The sequence below is a fragment of the Nipponia nippon genome, unplaced genomic scaffold (assembly GCF_047370975.1).
Source record: "Nipponia nippon isolate SJK-2023a ecotype South Korea unplaced genomic scaffold, ASM4737097v1 scaffold_2, whole genome shotgun sequence".
Taxonomy (NCBI): domain Eukaryota; kingdom Metazoa; phylum Chordata; class Aves; order Pelecaniformes; family Threskiornithidae; genus Nipponia; species Nipponia nippon.
In genome coordinates this window covers 65,259,444-65,287,350 of record NW_028262336.1, presented here as the reverse complement: position 1 = coordinate 65,287,350, position 27,907 = coordinate 65,259,444, and the positions used below count along the sequence as shown (strand labels likewise).

Sequence of the window (27,907 nt, the reverse complement as noted above, 5' to 3'; positions counted from 1 at the left end):
CAGTACCCTCTTTAATGGGCTGAAAGAAAAGTAGAGCAGCTATTTAAACAAATCTCTTTAAAAGCAGCTAAAACATGGGTGGAGCAGAGCATATGTATTGCACCTGCTTAAGCTGGAGAGGGTCAGTCATTGGGGTGGCTGTATCAGCTCAGACTAGGGAGAAAAGACAGCAGTGCTGTTTGAACGAGGTGAGTGAAGCTGAGCTGTGATGCTGCTAGAAGAAAATCAGTCACTGGGTGGTAATGGTTATTGGGATATGCACAGGGGTCCTCAGGTGCTGTGGAGGCTTAAAAGAGCACCAATAACACAAGTAACTCTGCCCCAGGAAATTAAAAAAAAAAAGGGACTTCTTTAGGTTGCCTTCCATTTCTTGTCTGGGAAAATGTGAACCAAGTACAGTTCAGTCTTTCTTCCAACAGTGTTTTAGTAATATCTGCTGGACTCCAGTAGCTGGAACTCTCCCAGGGGACCTGGCAGTGCATCATCAGTGGTGACAATTTTAACTGAGTCAAGACAAGCATTTACTCATCAGTGAATGAATTATCTTGAATTTAATATGTGTTCATTCACACATATATCAAATTCATTCTCTGATTGCAATGTAACAGTGGCTCCAGTCTTGAAGTCTAAGAGCACAGAAACTGCTTGATATAGGTTATTTCATTCAGTAGGTAGGTCATTATAGTAAAGGTTTGCTCATAAAACAATTTGAAATAATTTCCTGGCTGTTTTAGGTCTGGTTTTGTAGCTAATATTAGATTATGAGAGAAGAAAGAATACATTCATCAGGTAACCCTTCTCAATAACTTTGTTTCATGTTTCATAATGGCTATTGATTTAATTCCCTCCATTCTTTCATTGCTTGAAGATAAAAATACAGGAGAATTCATCTTTAGTTTATATAGCATCTTTCACAGAAACAGTATCTTCAAAGGCTTTAGCAGGTTAGAAGACAAGACAAGATAAATTACAGAAAGAGTAGTGCGAAGAGGATTAGTACAAATTAAGGATTAATGCTCAGGCGGGCATTTCTAGAGGGTGAAATCAACTAGACGCCTAGACCAGGGAACTATTAGAGTTAACAAACAAGGTTTTATTTGGACAGTAAAATGTTGAGGCAAAATGTTTCCATGCCACTTTTCTAGATGGCAAGTTGCAAAAGAGTTAAGCTGCTGTACTCAACACCTGTGAGAACGGCACAGCTGCTGCTGGCTGGCAGGGAGCGGGGAAGGAGGATGGGAGAGATGCTCTGCGTGGGTGGCTGGGGAAGCCTTGTGAGGAGCTAATTAACAAGGGTACTAAGGGGCAGTTTCGAACCATGGCCTTTCATGTCCTAAAGAGAAATGGCAAGCAAAGATGGCTGCTTGGGAGTGGCTGATGCATCTAGGGTGACACCATTATGTCCCTATTAGACAAGGCAGTAGGTGAAAAGGCCATAAAGGAGAGTTTCACAATTTTGAAATAAAAATGAGAATTTAAGACTAATAGAGGCAGGGACATGGTAACGAACATGCTGACGGATGCAGAAGTCATAATAGATGGACGCTTCTGGAACAGGATGCTGGATTATGAAAACTATTAAGAAAGCCAAAGGTGATGGAGGAAGAAGTTGAGATGGGTTTTCCTGTGCTTCTCCTCAAGAAAATACTTGTTTTGAAAAGATGTAGCAAAATGAGACTGAACCAAAGCCAGTTAAATATTTAGATAGTCAAAGCTTGCAGGGAAGTTTGCTGGGAAGAAATCATTGAGCGTGTTTGGAGGTATCCATAGTAGAGTATCTGCAGCAGAGAATCCAGCGCTAATACTAGAAACAGAGGGAAAAGCGGAGAGCATCAGTACTGCCCATTGACTCAGGTAAGCCTATTTGTAAATGTGTACAGACAACTATGTGATATTATGTATTTAGGGAGAACACTATATGGACACCTGTTAATTTGCAGAGCTCCCTCAAGCCTCAGGTACTGAGAGGAGCATGCAGCCTGCTGGTCACCATCTCATGCTTCCCACCAGGCAGCGTGGCACTGCTGCCTCTCCCCTGCCCACGAGAGCCTGGGCGCTGGATATTGTGTGGTGTTGGGTTGCTCAGCTGTGCCCGGTGAGAGATGTCCCAGAGCCTGGAGAGACAGTGGCCTGCGTGGCAGCCAGCACAAGCGATACCATTATGTACGTTCCTCCGCGGCAGCTTGGCTGTGAGCCGCCTCCTGGCCTGGGGCCCAGCACACCTACCACATGGTCCTGGGCATGCGTCGGTATGATCAGATGTTCATTTCCCCCATCTAACTGCCCCAGCAAATGGCGTAAATGAAGTTCCCAGTAACTCAAGAAGCCTGTTTACCTGACCAGTAAAGAAACAGTCCCTATCCTAAAGATCTCCGTGTGTGCCTGGAGGAGGTGGAGTGAGCAGGCTCAGATGCCTGTGCTCCCTTTCTTGTCTTGCTCAGCTGTGCTGAGGAGCCCTCTGGGGCTGGGGGAGGGCTGGGACTGTTAAGTTGCCCTGCGACGCATTTCCTGACCATGGGCACTTCTGTGGTCCCTTGCCCTTGTGAGTAGCCTAACTGATGAACTGTCTGCAAAAGTTGAGCATCAACACCACTGGAAGAGACAAAGAGAAAGCAATATGCATTAACTGTGAGTATCTAGGGCGTAACAAAAGACATTGCGAATTCTGCTTTTCACCATTCTGCCCTTCAGGATACGGGTCAAGAAAAAAAGAGAAATTTTCTGAATGAAAATGCTGCCTTTATTTTTAAAGTGGATTTTGATCTTGTTTTTTCTCCTTGGCATAATAATTGTTACTTCTCATGTGGTTTCTGTATTCTTTCCCAACATTTGTAATCTAATTAATTCTGCCTTTTTATGTGTGTGAGGTTGCTTAAATTTCTCAAGGGACCTCTCCCCTGCCTGTGTTACACCAACTGGCCTTTTCATGTCGCTATTTTTCTTAATTATCTGTGACACGATACTGAAAAACGGGAAACTTACTCACAGGTAGTAAAACAAAAGTCTCCTTGACCACAAACAGCAAAATAACCCCAGTCCTTGTCATTTACTCATTACAGCTAAAGCCTAGCTTTTATTTTGATAATCCCTACGAGTGCAAATTACATGAAATAGGTGAGACAACCTAATAGTTGCTGCCAGCACTTCTACCTCCTCCCCTTCTGTATTGGCCATGTGGTCCCACCCTCTCCCTTCCACTGGGTCTAATGCTTGTCTCTCCTTACAGTTATCTGATTTAACTCATTTGGGGAACAAATAGTTTTCTGTCTAGTGAGTGAATTGCCCTGGCTCGCTGTGTATTTGGGCAAGCAGGGGAGCTGGTGTGCAGGGATGCACCCCTTTGGGAGAGAGAGCAGGAGAGAGGGCTGGACAGCGGGGAACCAAACTAAGGACAGGAGAGCAATACGCCTTTTCAGTCACATAGGCTCAGCTCTATGCCCTGAGGCGCTGTTAACAACAGCGAGAGGGAAGAAAATCTGAATCAAAGATCTGTGTTGTTGCTGATAATATTCAACAGCGTATGACTGGACTTGCTGAATTCAACAGCGATGATACTGTGGAAAGGCTGTAGGTTTCTAACTTAGTCGCTTGATCTAAAAACAAGACTTGATCTAAACACCTGACAACGTCATGTGTGTAGCGTCTCTGTCTGAAGGCCTTCCTGGTGATACAGGTATCTGCTGCGGGCATCGGCTACGTATTAGGTGTATTACGTTCAGAAGCAAGTTATGTGTGTATGCATGGGATCCCAGCTCTGGTCCTTGTCTTCCTGAGCTGTACCAAAGCTGGTGCTCTTAAAACCAAGAGACATTTAGTGTTTACTTTTTCTTCCCTCCTTTATCTGGAAGCCAATTTAGGAAATAGTTCCTCAGGCATAGGTTGGGCAGTCATAAAAGTCCTTCGTCATTACGAATTTGTAACTAGTGCTATAACTGGAATTGGCATTAATGAATAATGAACATGACATAACCCTATCTCCTGTGGTGTGACAACCCTCCAGCAGAGCTTCAAGTACAGCAGTGCTGTTACTGAAGAACCAGCCTTTGGAAGGAATAGGTTGGCAGGCCATAAATTGTGAAGCACATTACCTGGTGTAGTGAGAAACCTCCTACGTAGCCCAGTTGTGAAAACTGACATAGTAGGAGCCTTGCCTGGGTTTAATCTTCATCACAGCAGCAAAACTTCTGTCCCAAGGGCAGGGGAAAAAAGTGGCCATCGTGGGAGGGGAAGGGGCCACGCAGGAGAGGACTTTCCAAATTAGAGAAAAAGAACTCACAATTCAAAGTACTTTTATACCGTCCCATCTCACAAGACAGGCAGCATTTCATTGATAAGAGCATCAGAAATGCAATGCAATGAGTTTAATTGTCTTAGTGTTGCTTTTAATCTTCAGCCTTGCTGAGGTGCCATGGTAACAGATGCGGCTCCTGGTTGAGATTGCACCAGCTGTGGGAAGTCATGCTCTGTTTTGGATTTGTGACATAGTTTTTGTAAACTACTGCTCTTACATCTTCATCCTCAGTGTACTGAAAAAGTGCAGCAGATTTATTTAAGCCTGTATTACATTTGGAGCTTGGAGACATAGGGAAATCAAACCAGTAAAAAGGCCCACAGCATTAAACTGTGTTTTGGGGAGTGTAATGTTAGGGGCAGCCTACAATAAATTGCCCCATGCATTTCTTTTCCAAATACATTTGCTTGACCCTGTGTGGGGATAAAAAGGGCTTTACAAACCTGTGGCATAAGATTTACACAGCCTTTTGCAAAGCCTTCACTTTCCAGAGCAAAAGGTATTGGATGACGGTGTTTCTCAGTTTACATTGATGAGGGTAATTGTGATTCTTCCTCTGCCTGGAAAAAAATCCCAGAGGGGGTTGATGTAACTTAGATCTGATACCGAGGTAATTTAGAAAACAAAAATCCATGCATTTTCCAAAGTCACAGATCTACTTAGTCTAAATTGAGAGAATGAGGCATCTCACGCAGCATCCAGTGCTAGAAGTGACCGTCGCTATCTGAGCAGTTGTGCTTTTTGACTGAAGGCAGGTAAGGGCTAAATTAGAGCCATAAGGAAACCAGGTATGTGTGAGAACAGAGACCTGGAGCCTAGTGAGTCTCCCAGAGCTGTTTCACAGGGATGTTGGAAACAGCCAGCGAGGTACCAGCCTGTAGGAAGCGGGTGCTTATGCTGGGGAGTGATGTGATTTTCTGTGTGTCGGCTGGCAAACGCTGGCTGCACGTCTCTGTGTGTCGCACAGCGGGGACACGGTGCCAGCAGCGTGTGGTTCAGCACACAAAGTGCATGGGGACCTAAGGTGTGGTGGTTACCTGAGGGTGGCTGCATCAAACTCCGCATTGGGTCTGGTATGTGGCCAACTCTGAACTCCAAAACCATGCCTGGGAGTCATTGTAGGAGACTGTCAGTTGCCAAGTACCCATGCCAGGTGCATTTCTGACAGCTGAACAGTGTCCGTGACCAGCTTGCATGGCCACGGGGTGTCCCGCTTGCACGGGAGGGTGACACCGTGCAGCCAGTGGTGCTGTATGCCTGCTGAAGGACAAGAGGTTGTCTAAGACAGGAGAATTCTGCAATAAAATGCATGCCTCTTCTGAAAGAAGGCAGCATGCAAGAATTTAGCAGTCCAGCCTTTCACTAGTTTTGCATTTTTGAGTGTTTTCATATTTCTGTGACATGACTGAAGAGAACAGCTCTTCAGTTAATACTATGCGCAAAAGTCCCTTATTCTAAGTGCTGTTTTGCTCTCCCTTTTGCTAAAACACCTCTGTTAAACAACTGGCTTTTGGTTTTGATTGTTAGGCCCACACAGTACAGTTTTCACTGTTTAATAACTGACTGGCTTCATGGTTCCCTTGTAAGTAACCAAATTATTGTATTCCGTACCAGAACCCAGGGTAAACATGTTCTGATAGTAACAGCTGTAGAGAAGCCTGCTGCAGAGCAATGGAACAGTGAGAGCAAAACTGTTTCTTGAATAACGGTTAAAATATGTTGTTATAAATAATGAGTAGTTTTCCTGACAAAGCATACTGCTATTAAAAATGGAGATGAGATGATGTGATGGATCAGTATATTTTTTTAAAGTACTATTTCTTTTATCTATCAACAAAAATTCTCTACGTTTAAATGAACTGGGCTGCTTTTCTTTCTTGACAGTGCTAGGCTCGTGAACTCACAACTCGTTCAGCAATCACCTACCACTCAGGAAAATTAGCTTTTGAATTTACAGCAGCTCTTCATTTGGCTGTCTTGGCTGCAATTTTTAGAAGTAATTAATTTTTTACTTTGTTTATGTGTTTCTCACATTCTGAATAAGCAATGGGAGGTTTGAGAGAGAATATAAATCTGTAATTTTATTTTAAGGATTTCTTTGTGTGGTTCTTGTATTATTACTTCTTTTATCATTCTAACACATACAGAAGTCAATTTAAGTCATAAGAACCCCTGAGTGTCACATTCTGCCACTTTGGCGTTATAGTAAGTATTACTTCAGTCAAGAAATGGTCCTCTCCATTTCAAAGGGACCACTCACTGAAGTAGTTACTAGTAGGCATGGATAGGAACAGCAGACTCTGGCTGACTTGCACGCAACTCCTTGAATGGGTAGATGCTCACCAACATGACTGGGGAACGCAAAGCCAGCTCCATAGCTCCTGTCTATACTACAATTTACTGTGCACCTTTATATGTGGTCTCTTATAGCTATATGGTGAAACTGAAAGGCCAGCATACTCATTAGGTGATTTAAGCTATCTCCATGAGTGGAAAATGTTAGTTTGGGGATTGTAGATCATCAATAAGTTGCTCATGTGTGAAATGAAAGGACACCTTGAGGTCAGCTTCCAGTAAATTCATCCTGAGCTCAGGCAATTTGGAAACACCTGGGTAAGCCCACTAATTATTTGATTGACTGCTATGACTTGAAAAACAAGACAGAGTTATCAGACAATAATGACTTAATCTGAACTTTAAACACTGCTGCTTTTTCAAATAAAGAGATCGGGGTCTGTAGCAAATGCAGCTGCCACAGGGCAGCACAGCCCACTGATCTGCAGTGGTAATAGCTCTCTACAAGGAGCCCACAGCCTTCTTGATCTGATGAGTTGCATGCCAAGGTCTTTAGACAGCCAGATTCACGAGACTTGACCCGCCATACTGGGGAGCCACGGGACAGTGGAGGTTGAAGGCCGATGCAGCCAACTGTGCTTTCTTAGGGTTTCTGCCTCCTTATGGCAGGATGGAGCTGGCTGCAGGGGGGATGCAGCAGATTCCCAAGATCAGCCAGTGCCATCAGCCACTTCGGTGTGCCCCTTTCCTCCCGGCGCTGAGGATTCAGATTACACGGCAGTCCCTGTGGCAGTGCTGGCTCGCCTCTGATTACATGATCTAAGAGCCATGACCTAATGAGAGATCACAAGAGTGTATCAGAAAGCATTTGAAAGCTGTGGTTGTTCTGCTTTTAAGTTGTACTTTTTCCTGATTCCTCATGAGAGCTCTCATTTCCAGATGTTTGATATTGCTTTGATCTGTGTGTCCGGTGCTATAAGGCTATAATTTCTTACCTGCCCAATATGCATTTTTTTGAGGAAGTCACCAATGCTGTGTCCCCTCTTGACACTCTTGACATTGTACTGTTCTTAGCCTAACATAAACGAAAGAGTCCATTTTTCAAGTGGGTTTGTGATGCCTTATAAATTTTACACATGGGAAAACAGTATTTAGGTAATGCAGATATGAACTTTGTATAGGCAAAAGGGATATATGAACTGTATGGATGTATTTTTGGCAATCTGTACCTGAGCATTTCTGAAATGCATGTTGTGAAGGAGCAATCAGTGACTAGTAAATAACAAAGAGGTTCAAAATTCTTAACTGGAACCCTGGTCCGTGTGCTCTGTCAATGAAGGATGCTGTTCTGTCAGTTTTCAAGGGAACTTTTTAACCTGTTGCAGTTATTAACTATAACTTAATACTGTAGTAAAATAAAATTAAACTATCATATAGGATGTTTCTGAGGGTTCATCGTGTGACTTCACATCAGAAATGCCAGACATGAGAGATGTACATTAAATTATATTAAAAACATAGCCAGAGAGTGCACATCAGGTTCACCTTATATCCTGCAGGTAGCCACTCATCCGAACTCAAGGTACAGAGACCTCAAAGTCACAAAATCCTCTAATCTGAGTGAGGAGGGAGTGACAGCATCTGTCCCTCATCTAACGAGTCCAGGGGGAGCGCCTTGCCAGGCGTACACAGGGTTTCTCTTTCAGGACTTGCTTCATCTCACCTCACTCGCAGCACTGCATCCTTTAGACGTGCCATCAAAACAAGCCAGTGCCGTCTCAAGAGTGTGTGCTAACAGCGCAGTGACTGGTCTCTGATGGAGATGCATACCAGTGCTCGGCCTTTTCGAGTCCTGTTGCTCTCTTCAGAGTGAATTGGGCGGTAAGCTTGCCATATCTGGGGTTGTGCTAGCCCTGCAGTGGCTGCTAGAGCTGCAGCTGTAGTTGTCCTCGGAGATAAAGTGAGCACGGCTAGCAGGGTCTCAGCACGCCCAGCCTGCACAGCCTTTTCCCCTGAGCCCTCCGCACCACCACCGCTTGTGCTAGAGCAGTGCTCTAGCGTTACGCCATCTGCAGTCCTGTTGATAAAGAATTAATAATGCTTAATGAATGAAGCAGCTTGGGAGGTAAAATGAGGTCTGAAGCTATGGCTGGTAGGCTACCAAAGACAGTGTACTGTCTGTGCTACAGCTGGGACGTGTACTGAGCTCTGCTGTGCTCTGCCGTGCCCACTCTAAGACCGAGGGGCAGGCTGGGAGCCCCAACAAGGGCAGGGGCCAAGGCAGCACACCCCAGCCCTTCCAGAGGTACCAGTCCTGATTTTGTTGTGGCATAAGGTATCATAAGCTATTTGGGATGATAAAAGCTTTCTGAGAGTTCACGGGCTAGTTATTAACTTACTACAATGTCTTTATTTGTATGTGTGAACTACTGCCACTGTAGTAAAGCTCTAGAGATTGATGTGAGCCAACGGGAACGTGGCTTTTTGCCATGCTCCCTATGGACACCACTGCTGTTTTATTAAATAAGTTGATTTAGAAGAAATCACCGTTAAATTTAATAACTCTTACAGCTGACCTAATTTTCTCTAGAAAGATTTAAGCTTTTCTAGTAGTCTTGATGGTATGTCAACCCAGCATCAAGAATTTCTGCCTTTTTTCTACTGCACGACTGGCGTCCTGCCACATTGTTCTAAAGTGAATTACAGTGGGGAAAACGTCACTTAAGAACACTAGAAAAATTAGTGTAATTGTTTTCCTTAAAGAATTGTATTGAAAACATGACTCAATCTGTTTTTCTCTTCTCAGTTAGTAGCCTCCATCGTGTTTATCAGCTTTGGCGTGGTAGCAGCGTTCTGTTGTGCAATAGTTGATGGAGTGTTTGCAGCACGACACATAGTAAGTACAGTGATTTTCTGTCATCTTTCATTTTTGATTACTTATGTCATTTCTAGCAGGAAAGTGTTTTCTTTTGGTTTATGTCTAGCAGCATGTTATTTTTTTTTCATAGTTCTCCTTGTTGGAGAAATGTCTTTTGGCAAAAAATTGACAGGAAGGCCCATCGTGCCAATACCCAGAGATGGTGCCAACTGCTTATTCATCTCTCAGGGAGTTCCAAACACAAAGGTGAGGTAAAATGACGTAATGACAGGCGTGCTAAAATGCATACCTGCTTAGGAAAGGGAAGACGCTTCAGCCACCACCAGCATTTGTTTCCTTTTGCACAAAGGCTTTGTGGGCACGGTAAGGATTTGGAACGCACCAGACGGTGATGAGCAGCAGAAGTCCCCATGGGATCTTTAGAGGGAAGTGGATTGCAACAGCACAAAGGGGACATTTTGTTGGAGCAAAGACAGCAGAGGAAGTGGCGGGCTCTGGTTAGAGGCAGTGTGAAGGGGGAACCTACTGAGTGACAAACCCAAAATTCACCATCTGCCTGCCATCAAAGGGTGAGTGGATCGTTTAACCAGAGTGACTAGTATTCCCAGTATGGCTTCAAAAGCCAGTCCTTCTTCTTCCACCAAACCTATTGCCATCTCCGCTTCAAAAGGACATTTATAGGCATTCACAGTACTGCAGTAGCAATAGTGTTACTAGTAGTTCATTACTGTCTATGAGTGCCTAGGAGTCTTTCTCGTGAGCTTCTTGTGTAAGTGCTAGACAAACTTAGAACAAAGGGATTTTTATTTTGGCTCATGGAGTTCAAATTAAAATATTAGACAAAAAGGATCAATAGAAGAACAAGACAGACTGGGCTGTGGGGTCATTTGAATTTGCCAGTTTACATGTTAGATATGTGGTGTTTGCTGTTCTATCTTTTGTGATAGAATGCCTAAAAATCAATCTAAACCCAACCTTTTAATTGAGCTTTGATTTCCAAAAGCATCATGAAATGACTAGTTATATATTTTAATAGACATAGAACTCAGATGTAGTGTGCTGCATAATACAGCAAGTATGATGGTATATGACGCCCTCACTGCTATGAAATATCATGGGCCTGTTCGTCTTTCTGCTTATGTTCATCGAGGGGCAGCATAACATCACTGGCATCAGTAGAACTATGCTTAATTTTCTCTTAGAAAATGCATCAGACTAATTAGGCTTTGGATCACTTGGGGCATAAAGCTGTAAACCGATTTCTTTTTTACTGTTATTGAAGAGGACTTTAAACCAAATGTGGGCTTCAGAACCTCATGTGCATTGCACAAGGAAGGAGACGTCTATTGGTATACACAACCGAGTTGTGCAGTTTGAGCGTGAATAAACACTCCAGCTTGTAATCATGGTTTGTGCTAAACAGACCCTGCCAGATGCTGAAGTGGCCTGCTTTTACTCAGATTTGTCCTGCTGGTGCTCTGGATGACACTTGGTATAACTTTGTCTCTGATTAGTGTGAGCCCAGGGAGCCTTTCCATGGGGGCTACTTAAAAGAGGAAGGGAGTGGATTCCTATTTAGGTTTCGTGCTCCTGAAAATTCAGTGGTTGTGCCCCAGAAAACCATTGCCACTTATTGAAATATTGGACCTGTCTCCCAATTTCCCAGGAACCAGACGTATTTTTGTCCTGCTTCGATGTGATCATTAGGAAGTGTTCAGATGGCTCTTCTAAAGTCTTGCACCTTATAACTGCAATGCAACCATGCAGCCCCAGCTCCTCGCTGCTGAGGTTAGACACGACCTCGCCCTCTCTGAGGCAAGTTGCTATGTCAGAGGACAGTGTATGTGCCCAACCTCAAACACAGAGACAGGCATCGCCCTGTCTTCTTTCTAGCTGTTTCCTTTGTCAGTTTGCACTCTTTTGGCTTTAAGCCTTTCGTGTACGTTACTTAGGTATTCTAGAAACAACACTGCTTCCTATGTAAATCAAACAACAATATCATATTCCAATATTGTATGCTTATATCTGAAGAAACAGCACCAGCATCTCATAACTAATACCTAGAGTTTATATTCGCCTCCTCTTTATTGTAGCATAAATAGCTGCGTGGCATTGCTTGCTGTCATGGCAGGCCCTTGATGTGTCATTATGGACTAAAAGTGATTCAGCTCATTGCAGCGCTCTCCAGGGAGAAAGTGGGCTAGTGAGCTGTCGTAGGAGAGCACCAAGGCACAAAGTCATTGCACTCACCCAAGAAGAAAGCATCTTACAATCTTGGATGCAGTTCTGTATCTGGTTAAGTCAGTGATGGGTATGACTGCATCATCTGTGCAGAGCTGGAGACTGGAAGGGGCTGGTCACCATCCAGCCATCCCTCAGAGTGCTGGAGATGTACAACCCAATGACATGAACCTGCTTCAGTCATGGCATGACATGCCTCATGGAAATCCATTTCCAGCTGTTTACGTTTGGGCCGAGTTTCGTTTATCACGCTGTCTCTTCTGGTCTCCTTCACATATTACAGAACAAAGAAATACTTAGTAGTATAATTTGTTGGAAAACTAATTTGCATGTCAACGTGGTCACACTCACTTTATCTCATTCTCCTCCTCTGTCTAATAAGGAGCTTAATAGGGTCAGGTGAAATAAAGGTGGACATCACCTAATTTCTCTGACTAACATACCCATGGAAATCTGTAGGGGTGGTAGTGTAAGTACATTCCCAATATGATTTACAGGAATGGTGGGGCCTTATCAAAAGAAGGTGTGTCACGCAGGGTACGGTGTCATTGCCACTGCGTTACGTCCCCTTCGTGTCACAGCTAATTTCCTTCAGGGAGAGCAGTAACCCCACATTCAGTCCATTCCCCACAGGCCAGTACCAGCCATTTTCAGACCTGTATTGTGCTGTTGCTTCTTTGGCCACTGCCTTTGGGGGATAACTGCTGGCGAATGGGACTAAACTGTCCTCTATTCAGGGAAAGGACAAGCTCCTGGCCTGTCAGAACAGGTGCCCGGGTCTACACTAAAGCCATAAATTTTTCGTGAGGAGGAGTTGGGCAGCGGTCACTTTTCTGTCTCCAGCATCAAGGTGCTGATACCAAGGCTCCAGGTCCCTTTTCTCCTGGGGGGAGAAGTACTAGCTGAAGCCAGGCAGGCTTCAGACCGACAACAAATACAACATCCTTCTTCACATCAATTGGGAATAAGAAATGTCTCCTGTTTTTCATTTTATTTTTAACTTAATTCGAGTTGGGAGGGATGTGAAGAAGGCAAATTACATTATTATAGATTTTTCTTAGTGTGTGCCTGCTGTCGAATGGAGGCTATTACTGTTGCACATTTGTTCCTGCTCTTTTAAGACTGTGGATAGCATAATAAAATACTTTCTCTGTTTTATTTTCTTCCCAGGAAGGCATAAAATTGACAAAAATTCTTCCAGGAAATGGATGTATTTCAGAAAAGAGATATTTAAATTATTTAAGACTCATTTTAAAACACTTTGCTTAATAGAAAGCTCTGGAGCACAGCACTTACTTATAAAATTAAGAACACTGAAGGAAAAGTAGCTTGATTTAAAATAGCAGTAGCTTATTTAAAAAATAATGCAGACGTAATTTACTGTATAAAGGTAATTTCTCCATTCGTCCCTTCAGCTGCCCTTTTCACCTTCACAAAAAAAAAAAAAAAAAAGCCAGAATCAAATGAAACAAATCAAAACTGGAATTAATGTGCAGTGGTGTTATTTCAGAAAAATATGGTGATCACAGGAATCCATTATCTGAATTTATGTTTGCTTGAGATGTTTTGTTATTTAGCAGATGAGAATAGCCCTGTTGTGCAACAGCTAATGGAGGTGATTCAACAGCCTCCTCTCACCACACAGGGAGACCCCCTGTCCCACCTCACATACACATCCTCTGCTGTACCTACTACCCTCCCATCCATGGCTGCAAGCCTTGGCCATGCGATCCTTAGCTTTGCAGGTATCCCCCAGGCAGAACCAAAAATAGCCAGCAGCAAGAAATCCAGTTATGAAGTGAGGAATTGCCTGCAAGAGCTCCCTGAGAAGGTTAGGAAGATGACAGGTAGCAAAAGCACGGGCAGATATTTTAAGCTGTGGAGATAAATGCTTTGTATCGTCTTTTCGCGTGCTCAGCTGGGAATCATGGAACATTGGTACTGATACATGGCCAGTTGCATTTTCCTGAAGTATGGGATAAAAAGAGAGTCTGACGTGCCAGAAAGCTCTAGGAGAAACCAAGGGCTCAGGCACGGGAAGTCCTCTCTGCTTGACTATAAGAACTGCTTTTTGATTTTGTTGAGTGGAATTCACAGACCGTATCTGGACAGATTTATTAGAGGAGATCCACTAAAAAGAAAAAGCAGGGCTGAAGAGCTCATACCAATGAGAACACCAGAAGATACAGCAGTGAAATTGCAACTTGGGACAGTTGCCATTATCCTTTCTTTATGCACCTCTTTGGCTTTGTCTTCTCTGTAACAATTCTTCAGGTAGTTCAATACAGCCATAAATATGCCCCTAAGCCTTCCTTTCTCCTCATTGAACAAGCCCAGTTCCTTCAACCCGTCCTAGTACATCCTTCCTTCGGTCTTCTGATCATTTAGCAGCCCTCATCTGGTGATAGCGTAATTTGTCAAGGTCTTTCTTATATTGGAGAGGGATTAAAATTGGACACTATGCTGAGATGTGGCCTCGTGAGCGTTCAGCAAAAAGGAATAATCACTTTCTCCAGCCTCCTGGTGATGGTTTGCTAATGCAGCCCAGTATGCAGTTGGCCATCACTTTTGCAAAAGCACCCTGCTAACATATGTTCAACTTGTCCACAAACACAGCCATTTTTTTTCTTTGCCAAGCTGCTACCTAGTCAGCTTGAACTGTTGCCTGGGGTTATTCCAGCTCAGATGTAGGATTTTACACTGACGCTGTAGAAAAACTAACAGAATACAGTCAAAGAATTTAGATTAAAGTTTAACTGTTTTAAAAGATGCACGAGATTTCTAAATTTCTATAACCAACAGAGAAGAATAAAAAATTTGGATGCTCTATTAGTTGCCATTTCATTACCATTTTTGGCTTTCTTTTAAGCATGAACTGGGCTGAATTTTCTGTGTTGATAAAGCCTAAGACTTTGATAATGACCCTTATGTACCTTATCATTAATTACTGCTACATCCTCTGAGCTGAAGTTCTGTTTTAGTGCAGTTTATGGTCAGGCATGAACTTGCTTTAAAAGGAAGTGATTTTTTAAGAGAGTCTGATTTTATGTGGTGCAATGAAGGGACAGCATAAACCTATGGATCAGAACTGCTGCACGTACGTGCTGTCCTGTCCCCCTGTGCTTGGAGCTGGGTTCCTCTGCCACGGAGAGCTGTAAGGCCTGGTGAAAGGCTTAGCCAAGGGCTGTCTAGCTAAAGCATCTTAGAAGCACTTCCAAGATGTTCCTCTGAAATAGTCATTATTTCAGGGGCCTCCTAAAAGCAGCCTCCATTTTTTTTTTATCCGGGTGGTTTGAATGGACACATGTTTGAATGAATGCTTGGATAGTGTATTAGATGGTGACACTTTGAAAGATTATAAGCTGCTTACAACTTCTGATTCTGAATGGTGAAGTGACAAATTGTCAGAATAATCAGATGCACTTCAGGTTGGCTTTTACAGGTAGCCAACAACATGGCTTACTTAATTTCTTTATTACTAGCAATTTGAGAAAACACGATGATAAGGTATTGTATTAGGAACTGAAACCTGAAATGGACTATGCTAAAGGAAAACATGTTATAAGAGCCTGAGGAGAAGAGCATCTTGCTCTGTTGTTTTGCAGTTTCAGACCTCTATTTTTATACAGATAGACCCTAATCCATCCAAAAATTTTCTCAAGTGTCCACAAATAAGAAACTGAGAAAGTGGCAGAATGTGAAATGTTGGGAAAACTGGTCCAAAGAAAGGAAAAAATCCATTTATCCATAAGATTATCCTGCCCAAGATCAGTGGGGGTTTGCTCATCTTCACTAGAAAGCACAAACACAAATGGTTGCTTTGTTTATCGAGATCTGGGGACTTTTTTGTTCTTGCTACAGACTGCCTTGGACCATAGCAGTGAAACGGCAGAGGAATAAGAGATCGTCTGAAGGTTTTTTTCGTGATGTAGGATAATGCTGTAAACAGTAGTTATTCTGAAGGAGACTAGATCCCAACTGTAGCGCTGCTAGGATAAAAACGTGTTGCAGTGGCTTTGAAATCATTTATTGTATATACACAAGACAAGTGGTCTTCTCTAGCTGAAGCATTTTAATGTGACTGCATATATATATAGGGGAGAGGCTTCTTGGTGCCTTAGCCGTGACATCACTCACTTCAAGCAAAGGTTCAAATCCCACCGTGCCTAAATGCAGAGACAACGCATTAGATTCTGATTTACAATAGCAGATTCTCACCAGCTGTTCTCAACATTTCAGATGTGCAAGAATTGGAACAGAAAAAGAGTCAGGATCCAATCCTGGCCTCCCATTTTGCACTCTTTCTGACTTTATGTCTATGTGCCAGCTTTACATTGATGACTGAAGTAATCAAAACTCATGTAGGTTTTAGAGGGATATGTGTATAAGGAAAAAGAGGGTGCTGTGGAAAGGCAGAGTTGCTTGTCCATCATGAGATCTAAAATGCACATCAAACCAGGCAATGTTAAGTTGTCCTCTCCTCTTCTGCAAAGCCACTTCTGTGTCACTTTGATTTAATTTCGTTTTCAGCTGACCTAGTTTCTTCCTCTTGATAGCAGTGGCTTATGGAATTAATTAAAATAGAACATATCATCAGGCACTAAGCCCTGAAATGAACCTGTAGCTGAACTGGAGGACACTAAACCACTTATCCCTAGCATGGGATCTTCACCCACATGGTTTAAGTGTAGCTTGTGGACTGCTGAAGTGTATCAGCTGGGTAATTACCTATAGATTCGTGAGTTTAGAAACTAAACTTGAGATATTTGTCTTCTCTTTATGTATGTTAACTCAAAAGACTGTTTAATAAGAGTGGCATTATGTAAACTCACCTTCTGGGAAGCATAGAGGGGAAAATGAAGCCTTTCATCTGGGGGATGCTGATTCAAATTGGGCTCTGGTTGGTAAAGCTCAAAAGCTGCTGTACTAAGTAATATAAAGATGGCAGCCCCCATCCAGTGAACAAATAACTACATTATAAAACTTCAGTCCCAGCCAACCCCGGCAAAAAATAACACGAGTGGGTGTGGGTTTTTGTTCTTTCAGCTTGTCCAAAGGATTTAGATCAGAGTTGTTTTGCATTGTACCTTTCTGTGCTACAGAAACCAGATCAGGGAGTTGAGTGCTGTTTTTTTCTCACAGACAGCATGTGTGAAATACTCTTAGTTATGTCGTATTTTATGCCTTTAGACCGAGAAGCTGCAAAATCATGATGGCCACTGTGGTGCTCTAGCTTCCCTCTCAAGGAGAGAAGCTCCTGAGGAGAACAGGGAAGCTGCATTAGCACTCTGAGGTTTATCAGCCTCAGCAAACATCAGCGCTTTCTGGGTTTTACGGGTTACAGAGTACAGGTCAGCTGTCCGTGGTAAAATATTGGTGGGATTTTAAATAAGGGTGGCTGTCAAAAAGTGGCTTCCCCTGGTTTCACATTTCTGCCTCACCTCTTGTGCTAAGGCGCAGGAGCAGACTGAAGGGAAAACTCACCCTGTGTGCTTTCCCCCTGCTAGGCTGTCTCCAGCGGGACTGCCCCATCCACTTTATCTCAGGCAGACAGACACACAACTGTCGGTGCCAGCCCAAAGCGAGCGGTGGAGACGTGTAGCTGGGAGCTGGAGGGAAGGCAGGACCTTGGGGCTGCGGCGTTCACTTGGCTCAGCTTAAATCCAGTGTCGAGCCAAGTTAGAAGCCATGAATCCAATGATGACTGAAACAGTCAAACATTATGAGACCTCAGCTCGGGACGTGAGTTAGTCAGAGAAGTACAGTCTGAAATGCCGCAAAGATTTGATGATATCCGCTGTAAGCACAGGTCCCCAGGCAGGGCCGCCCACCCAGCAGCGAGCTGCAGGTTCCCTGCTGCTTCCCCAGGCCTCGGACAGAAGAGGCGGGTGCTGCACGTGGGTGCTCCGGAATGGATGGCATCATCTGGTGGTTGCCCAGGCAACGGCCAAAAATGTTGAACCTCTTCCCATCTTTGAAGCTCCTTGTGCAGATTGCAGACCCTCAGTCAAGAATTGCAGCAGGGGTGCCCAGCAGCTTCGCTGACGACCACTGCATTTTACTACAGGGTGACTTCATAAGCCCATGGCATGTAACACGGCTTACCGTCATGCCCCAAAGCCTTGTGCGCTTCAAGCCAGATCTCCTAAGAAGCCATTTGAAAATGTTCTGAGCAAGCCTGGTGGCCTTTCCTTTGAAGAAAAAAACAAATAGTTGTGTTCCATGTCTAAAGAAGTTGTTACCTTGACGACTGGTGGTAGAAAAAACGCAACTCAAAGAATAAGTAATTTCTCGCTGCAGTTAAGTTCGCTAGCTTCTCTGGAGAAGAACACTAAATGCATTTTACTTTCTCCATGCTGCTACATGAGACAAAATTACAGCTAATTACTTTTAATTCCATTTCCATCCTGTATGACTCATTCATATAATAGCATGGCATAGCATATACCATAAAGGGTTTTGTTGGTTTTTTTTAGCAGGGTGAGCACTAAACATTTATAACTGAAAACTAGCACTAGTTCACTAGTGATTTTTATATTGATGGTCCGCAGAGGTGAAAAATGTTTTTTTATAAACTTCTTAAATACAAAGTGCTTAAGTTTGCAAGCAGTTGATTTTGAAGCCAATGGGCAACTATCCCACAGTATTAAATACTAGTATCAGACCTTGCATCTGACACTGAGATGGGAAGCACAGACTGCATTCCTACAGTACCACTTACTTACAAGGAGGGGTTAATTCTTTTTTATGGACTTAATTTAAGCGTTGGAGCAAAGGAGGACTCTTGCAACCAGCTTAAGCCAGTCTGCCAACATTTCTCTTTTGTACTGCAAGATAGCCACATTCGCCTAACAAACAGTTGTGTTCATGCATCCAAATGCAATTGAGTGTACTTTAAATCAAAGGATGAATACTCTTCTTTGCACATCGCAATCCAGACGGTAGAAGAGCTCCTCATGCTGGATAGGTCTCCAGCCTAATTGAGAGCCCTGGAATGAGTTACAGATATCTACAGAAATCTGGTTCTTCCTGCCTCATCAGAGCTTGGAAGCTCTGCTTTGCTGTCTGCTCTGGCAAAATCACCTACTTTGAGGTGAAGATCTCCCCCACAGTAACTGCAGTTATATCGGTGCTGTTGCAGGTTATTGTGTTTTTTTTGCCAGGAGAACTTTCCTGGGCCAAAGGAGGGGTTTTTGGATGCCTTTTTGCCATGCTAGTATTTTCAGCTGATGCACAAGGAGCAGAGTAGAGAAAAAGGACATCCTAGCTCTAGGATGGAGCCACTGTGTTTTGGAAATCAGCAAGTCTAAGGAGGGATGAAACATCAATGTGGTAAAAAATCTGAACGTAAAGTAATCTTCCAGGGAGATACTGTAGTTAATTGAGGTAACATAACCCACCAGTTAGTGGACAGTAGTGTCTACTAGCAAGAGAAAGCTGAGTTGCTTATAATGACAGGTATTTTGTAAGGTATTAGTGGCCATGTCTACTCTGCTGCTATGGAATAAACTCAAGCGTCAGACCTCTGTCTAATGGTTAGCTGCCACTTCAGCTCAGTTTCATATCACCCCCACAAGCTCTCTTGAAAACAAATGTGAACTAGAGGGATAATGCTAAGCTGTGTGGGTGTGAGCAGTGCGGATAGGACCATGTGGCCTCAGGACTGGAGGCTGCTCTCTGGCTTTTATTTGGTAATATAGGTATAGCCTGTGGGACCATTGATAGATTACTGACTCCAGCTTTGGTGTTTCTTTGTGCTTTGCAAAGGACATTATCAACTTGGAAGGAGTCCAGAGAAGAAAAATCTAAAATCTGGAGTGGCACCTTTTAGCAACAGTACTCAGAAGTTTGATTTATTTTGTTTATCAAAGAAAAGATTGAGAGGTGAATTGATCTTGGCCTCTCTAAGGTATCTATATAATCAAAGTTTATCTGATAACAGAGTGCTTTTAGTCTCTCACACAAAAGCACAAGTAAGTGCAGTGGGTTGATGTCAGTGCTAAACAGATTCAAACCATGAAGCAGACACAGTTTTGACAATAATGAATTACGGGAACAGCTTTGTCAAGGGTACGGATGGTTCTCCATCACTGAAATATTTAAATACCAAGCTTCTTTTTACATGATCTTATGAAGCTTATCCAGAAGTTATGAACGTGATGCGGATGTCTTGGGGTGAAATTACTTCGCCTGTGTTATTCAGAAGGTCATTATAGAGCAAGGTCTTTAAATAAGGGTTCTGTGAATTATTTTTATGGTCAGGTGGAAACTCTATTGCCTCTCAGCAGCAGGTCTCTCTGTGTGGTTCCTGTTCCCTGCTGGAAAATGTTTAGGGGTTCACAGATTAAAGACAGTTGAAAACCATTTATCAAGATTTCTGATCCAGGTTTGCTGGTCTTCAAATCTGCAAAGGAAATGCAGTCTTTAACATGAACATAACTGAAATAATCTCTCTACTAAAAACACTATTCCTCACAATAGTTGTAATAGAAAAGGTAATAGATAATTTTGTGTAATTGGCTAACACACAAGACAACCCAGTGATGAATATATTGGATGCATCCAAGGGCTTGAGAGCAAAACTGTCATTTTGCTAATGTTTTCTGGGCTAGAATGCAGAGAACCTACTCACACTGTATAAGGGACAGGGGAGGGCTTCAGGGTATTTGCCCCCAAGAATCTGCAGTCCGATATTCCTCTGTTTCCAGACAGGTACATACTATGCATACAGCCTGAATATATTAACTTTACAGAGGAGCTGGTAGGATGCTTTAATTTGGTTGCCAGGTATTTTCCAGTAAGAAAAATAATGGCAACCCTTTTTTTGCAGAACCTCTTAAGATCTGCCCCCTCCAGTTTGCAGAGCCTCTCACATTGACAGGGACAAAGTCCCCTGGTTATACAGCTCCTCTTTCTTTTTTTTTTTCACTGAAATTCCTTTCAGGTTTAGCCGAGTTGCAAATTCTTTAAAATCCCTTTTTCTTCCCTGCTATGACTTGTTTTCCTGGGGGAAAAGGGTTGGAATTGCACCAACCAAACACCAATGTCTAAACTATTAGGCAGCACACACATTGTGTTTGGATGCCAAAGAGCAATTCACTTGTCGATGGGAAGGAAAAAGAGAGATTCCTGGTTCCTTTCCCAGCAGCATCTCTCTAGAACTACCATGTGGTCTGCTCCTGCTGTTCTGCAGCCCCGGGACAGGGGCAGAGAGAAGGATGTCTCAAGCCTTCCTGGCTCTTCATCTGCACCACTGTGTAGGACAAAAGCCTTCACTGCTGGTAAAACCAAGGATTGGTCCAGCTTCCCCTAGCCCCGTGACACAAACATTGGTCCATTGGCTTCCCTCGTTGAGATGTAACAGCCCACTTTGAGATCCCTCATTAATGTCATTAGTTTGGTCATTCAAGCTCCAGTAATGCAGCTTTGAGATAAAAATTCTTTAAAGATGCAGTAAAGGGCATCTTACTACAACTGCGTGCAATAGGGTGGGAGGAAGACTGCTCTTTTATTTTAAATTAGGAGTTTGAACAAGGAGAAGACATTAAGGGAATGAGCCACACATTTGAGTATATGAAAGCTAATGGTTAAATGCCACTGCCGTTTAATTACATGATCCTGTCTCATAGAGAGCACAATGTCAATGCACAACAGGGCAGAATTTTCAGTGCATTGGGGTAATAGCAAATCTGGCACTTCCAATTTCTTTGGCTCTGAAAATTAAATAATTTTCTTTTAGCTTTGCCTCCGGTATAATTAGATAGGTGTTAACTCCACTGAGTATACTGTAAATCAATTCCAGAGATATGGGGGAAAATTCTACACATTTTACTCACCTTAATAATTATATTATTAGTGTGAGGCATAATATGAGAGGTGAGAAAGTGAGCAGGATTTGATCCATGTTTAAAATGACACTGGTATTCTAGTTTCCATATATTATAGTCTTCTGCATTTGTACATAGATTATAGTCTTCTATAATCTGCATCTGTTTCCATAGATTATAGTCTTCTGCATCTGTGTAGCTCCTATACATCCAAAAAACAGTTCAGGGAGGGGGGGCAGAATTTATTTAGTAATGTAGAATAGCAGCTTGGATCAACGGAGATTAACTGTCTACTTCCATCTTGAACCTTCCTTTACAAAGCACTAGCCATGATGGAATTTATGCAAAGCATACAAAGCAAGTTAATTATAGTTTAATCCTAAGAAAGGTGGGTGACGGGCAAAGGGCTTGCAGTCTGCTTTGAAAAGCATAATCTACTGCCCTCTGATGTGCTGCCAGCAGGAGATAATTTCCTTCATTGTTTCTTATTCTCAGAAATGTTTCTAGACTATCAACAGATGTTTCTGTTCTATGAAAAAAACTCAAAGCTGCTACACAGATACATAGAGGGGAGAGGGAGTAACCACCTGCAGGCTTCAGACTACAGCAAAAATACTTGGCATTTTTTCCATCATTTGTCAAAGGAAAAACAGTGCTTTGAGTTGCCCTGTGCAGAAACTAGTGGAGTAAAAAAAAAAAGGAAAAGGTGCTGTTTATGCACATGGATCTAAATCAGCAAAGCACATAAAAGTCCTTAAATTTTACTAGAGTAAAAATTTACGGTATTTAAGTGTGCTGCATTTTGCCCTAGCAAAAGGTTTCAAAAAGCCAGAGGTTTTATTTGTTTCATCTTTAAGAAGAAACCATGATTAGTATGAATAATAATATCATGTAGCAGGAATTTCTGTCTCTGGGTGGATGATTATTCAGTTGCAAATAGTGTCCATGAAAAGTATGTTCCCAGGTATTCAATAAAGTGTTGATTGATGATTATTTATGGCTCTATTAAGAGCTTATTAAAATATGTGTTGCACCAGTGTTAATAGATTATGAAAGTTCACACTGGTAATATATTTATTTAGCCTTTGATGAGAAATTCCAGGTTTGAAAAAGTATGTTTTTAAGATATCATAGTTAATTTTTTTTTTTACCAAACCTGCTTAGATTTTCCTTGTGTGTATGCCTCAGTGCAGTTCTCTCCACACTCCCAGGCAGCAGTATATCCAGTGGCTTTTTTGCCTTTGGAGCACTGAACACCATGTATTTGAATATCTCTGATCTCCTGAAATGCATGTGAGCTTCAAAATGATAAGCCAGTGGAGATGGGGAAAATCAAGGTATGCATGAATCATTTCACTAATTATTTAGAGCATCTTAATTTTATAACTCATGTCTTTCCATTCCTCCTGGGGCTTCTGTCATGGACTTTTTACTCTCTTGTATTATTTTGGAGCCTAGCCCTGCATTCCCTTCCATTTGGACGAGCCCTGTCAGCCTGGTCTCAAGTGTGCTGTGATATGTGTTAGTGGGGGTCTTCCCTTTACAGGGATGATAGGGAGCTTTGATTGCAAATTGCTGGGCATAAACACCTACGTTCTGTGCGTTTTCTGCTCAATACCTAACATAAAAATTTCGTACATACAGTTGTTATTACATTACTTGGATTATAACGGGGATATTTAAAGGTCCCTGTCAGTGGTGTGCCATGCCCCGAGAATTAAAATCAGCACTGCAACATTAATTAAGCCTCCAGCATTTTATTTGTCTGTGTAGATCTTCAATATATATATTGCTCAACTAGATGCGTTTAATGCAGCCTCTTTTCATTCTCTTTAATGTAAAAGAAATCCAAAAGAGCATTATAAATGTAAACCCCCTACATTTCAGTCAGCAGGATGTTCAGTATATCAGACGTGTAAAGGTTATTGTGTTGCAAAATGACATTTCCTGCAGTAGTATACTTAAGAGACATATATTTCTTACATATTCTGATAGCATTAAGGCAAAAGGGAGGAGACAGGTTGTATTTCATGTATTTGAGTTATATTACCAGAAACAGAATAAACAGTTCTTGCATTCTTGTGGAAAAGTTGATTACTCACGTGGCACAACATCAGTATAATCAAGACAGAGCAATCAGTTCATATAACAAACCCTATAATCAAGGTAATGTAATCAATGTAAGTAATCAACTATAATAAGCAATTAAATATCTAACTGCATCAAGCAATAACTAAAATTGCAGCCTTGAGTAATATCAGCTAATTGCATCGTTAGAAACTTGTGTAAAAGCCAATGGTAAATCTAAGTTTTTAACTATGCAAAATAGCTGTTGCAGGTATCATGGGAAGGTCTACAGCCTCATCCTGAGAGACAGTAGCTAGCAAAACTTGACCAAAGAAAAGCAGTCATATTCCAGTGCCAGGCTTGGATTTGTCAGAGGTCTGGGGTGTTAAGGCAGGAGTAGGCTTCCTCTCTGGAGCCTTGTGTGGCCCCACCTCCCCAGTACAGCCAGAGCATGGAACTATATCCATCTGAGAGCAGACCTGTCTGTTCACATCAGGAACGGACCTGTCTGTGCACATCGTATAGCAATGGGGCAGCTCCAGCATCTGGAGGCTTTTCATTTGACTGTAGCAGTGCTACCAGCCCAGAAATCTCCCCCAAATAAAGGAGAGTGAGACTGAGGCTACCACGACAAAATGCTTTAAATAGAAGGAACATCAATGAGGGAATACAAAGTGAGACAGATCCATGTATATGTGTTTTTCAGCCATGACAATATACAGGTATTCTGAGTACTTGCTGGTTTGAAAGAGCTGAAATGAATATCTGCTGCTCCCAAGCATTAAGAGAAGAGGCTTCTGTATGATCTGGTCTTTCAAATTAAATAGAAATCCTAAAAAGAGGCCTTGGAAAGCACAGCGTGAAGTAAATCTGGTTTGTGAGAGTGAAGTGTTTAAGCCACACCAGCTGCTTTTCCTATTTTCAGCGCTGGAGTTGGGTTATTTCAGCATAGCAGATGAGACAAGCAAGGTCCCTAGGCTGGAGCCGAGCATTTCTGGAAGAAGATTAGCTCCTAAGTTAAGTTAATGTAGAGCAGACAGAGAAGCATGAGGAAGGGCAAGTGGTGACTGCAGCCTAGAGTGGAACTCCCAGCATTGCTCTCGTGGCATGACCTCACCCAAGTATGTAAACAAATAGTGTCCTGACTGCCTTCTAAGTATTTAAACAAAACTAGGAATGTGTTATTTGCACCAGGGGATCACTAATGTCTTGTAGTTACAGTAGGAGTATGGCATGGACAGAAGCATCCCATCTCTCTGTCTCACTCTACATCACTTTGAAGGATTTGTTCAACTGTACATTTGGGAACCCTCGACTTCGAAGACAGGGGCAATACATGTAGAAGCTGAATCAACACGCACTAGCCAAGTCTGCAGCTTAGGTCAAAAGAACATGTGAAAATCTAATTCTAGGGCTTAATATAGTTTGCTAATTATTGGCAGAATTTTGAAAAAACAGCAAAAAATTTGAAAGCATTCTGTTCCTGATGGTCCAGTCCATTGTAGCCCTTGGCAATAGCATAACCTCAGGGCTAGGCTGGTGCACAGAAGTAGGGCTGTGGGCGTCCAGAAATGGCTTGCTCTTTTATTTTAGCGCTCACCCTTCCAAATCCCAGCCAGCATGCACCGTGCACTCCCTGACTAGGTTAGTCAAGGTGGTGCTCTCAAGAGGACAAAACACAGAAGAAAAAGTAGGAAACAAACACTGGTATCACAGGGGAGGAAAACTGCTGAAATGCAGAAATGGCAAGACTTGGAGGCCCACCTGATGAAGTAAAACTAAACTGACATGTGGATTCAAAAGCTGGTGATGAGCTTGATGGCAATGAGATAAAAGCTGTTAATAACTCTAGGAAAGACTCTCTTGGTGCATGGTCAACATGTGAAGCAGGTAGGAACTATCATAGAATCATAGAATTATTTAGGTTGGAAAAGACCTTTAAGATCATTGAGTCCAACCGTAAACTTAACACTGCCAAGTCCACCAGTACAGTTCATTTTCTTCCCATAACTGTACTTTCCCAAATTCCTTAATTTTGAATAAAATTCAGATTTTTTTTTTTTTACAATTCCTGTCTTTCAGGCATCTCTCCATAGTGTTCAGGACTTTATTTTCTAGCATCTGAACTTCCTTTCAGGGTCAGTTTTTTAAAACCTGGGGTTTTGTAGCAACCACAGCATTCCAGATTGCTGTCGGCCAAATGCTTACAGCCAATTTATTGTGTTTTGAGTTTCTTAGTGAGTGAGAGAGATGGAGATGCAGTGGCTAGTTCAAGTACCAGCCCCTTTAGCATCCCTGGCACTGACTGAAAGAGCACTTCTGCTCCACCCAGTGCAGCAAAGGCCAGGAGCTGATGCCTGGCACTGCCATAAGAGAAGTCCCTGACACTGAAGGGAGAGAAGAGAAGCCCGCTGAGCCCCGTGGTGGTGGTGGGCAGCCCCAAGGCACTGGCCTGTCCAAGGAGGCAGCTGTTCCTGTGGGAGCACATGCTCCGTCCTGCCCAGAGGCTCCTGCAGTTGGGCAGTGACCCCTCTCTTCCCAGCTGCTCTCTGAAATGCAAAGGTTATGAAAACAGTGACATTAGTTACAGAAATAAATTTTAATGAAGCATATGAGGAGTAGCGTTTTAATAACTGTCTGTAAAATATGTGTACAAAAATTTGACATCTCATGAATTATGGGTAAGGCGCTCTGTTGGTCTACCAGGAGGTTAAAGGTTCTTTATCAAGCACAAGAGAAGATACAGGTCTGTAAGAAACTAGCCAGTTTAAAATCGTTATTGTAATTAGTTTATTTTCTTTTCCATCAGTTCATGTGGGTTCCATATTTGGAAATCTGGAATTGGAGACGTTGGGGGGGGTATTATTTCTGATGTTTTCTTGAAATAGTGGAATTACGCAAGATAAATTGTTTTCTGAAAGCCTTTTCTGCTCCAGAAATTGCAAACTGGAAACTGAATTGCATGTTTAGCTGCCAATGTGTAAAAGCCCAAAACAATTGTCAAAAAAACCCATCCTTGTTTCTGATTCCAGAAGGTATAATCATGTGCTGTATGTCGGAGTTGCAAGGCTGGGGAACAAACAGAAGTATAAGATATTTTGTTTCTTAAAGCTAATACCCCCTCACCACAGTATTGAGGATACTGACCTGTATCTTACACTCAGATGTTCCTTAATACCCATCTTGTCACAGCCAAGATGGAAGCTGTTCATAACGTTTTAAAAGTGCACAATTTTTTTTTTTGCTTATGAGTGAAAGCACAAAAGATGTTTGTATTAGTCACTCCTATGAATCCCTGGGATCTCCTAGCAGTGGTCTTCCTCAGGAGACACGCATCTCATTGAGAATGTTGTTAAAAAAGACTGAGAAACAGCTCTTGGTCAGAGAGAGACAGGAATGACAACAGATCTGTAACATTTCCGCTCATTATTTGTACAGGGTGGGATGCCGTCAGCTTTAGCTCAGGTCCCCAGACAGTGATCCAGTCTGCCTGCTTTCCCAGGCTCCTAATATGCTGGCACCTTCTTTCATGAGATCCTTCTGCCTTTGGTCTGTATGCTCCCATGTGCCATGTGCTCTCAGATAGCCAGCGTGAGGCAGACACAGATATCTATGCTCCGTCTAGCCCTCCAGAAAAGCATAAAAGCCAGTTGCTAATAACATCTATTTGTTCATATTTGCATGCCTGCTTTCAGAAAGTTAGCAGAGGGCCTGATCTTGAAGGGAGTGATAATCTCCAGAACACCCAGCTGTTGGCACGGGGCTGAGCTGGCAATGAAGGGTTATGTTTCGGTTTGCTTCTAGGATTAAACTTGAAAAATCTTGGCAGTTCCCTCTCCTATTCATTGCTAGCTATGCTGTAGATAAAAAGGACCTACAAAAATGTTGTAGGAAGAAAACAGACAATGAGAAACTTCAAGTTAATGAGCCACTAAAAACATTAGTCTGGTTTTGGACTCCTCAGTTTTATCTGTATTTGTCTTTTACATGTGCCCAGGCCTGTTCTGTGGTCCCCAGGCCAACTGGCATGGTGAAGCCCACGTCCTTATTCTTAAAGTCTCTTAGAGTCACAGGCAGCATGGCAATGTCCAAAATACTTACTGGGAATGGTTCTTGGCCCATGCTAATTTCCAAAACATGCCCAGAAATGGTTTTGGAAGAGTGATAGTTTGCCCAAGCCAAGGCCATTGCAGGCACAGTTCTAACAATTTAATGGGCTAGCTGATCGAGTTTCAGGCCTGGGAACATTCCCTGGCACTGATTAATCTACACTTCTATTGATGCAGCCATGGAAGCTAAGACTAAATA

General features: G+C 42.6%; 1 protein-coding gene across 2 annotated transcripts in view; it reads left to right on the top strand.

Moving 5' to 3' along the window:
• The window catches only part of TMEM255B (transmembrane protein 255B), a 76,451-nt gene that overhangs the window by 21,924 nt on the left and 26,620 nt on the right, over positions 1-27,907 (top strand). For both annotated transcript variants that reach the window (XR_015704821.1, XM_087758002.1), the window contains exon 4: positions 9,393-9,482. Coding sequence is in view for 1 of the 2 variants with exons in the window: in XM_087758002.1 (XP_087614128.1) it covers positions 9,393-9,482 (90 nt within the window). In the remaining variant the exon portion in view is untranslated. The remainder of the gene's footprint in view (positions 1-9,392; positions 9,483-27,907) is intronic.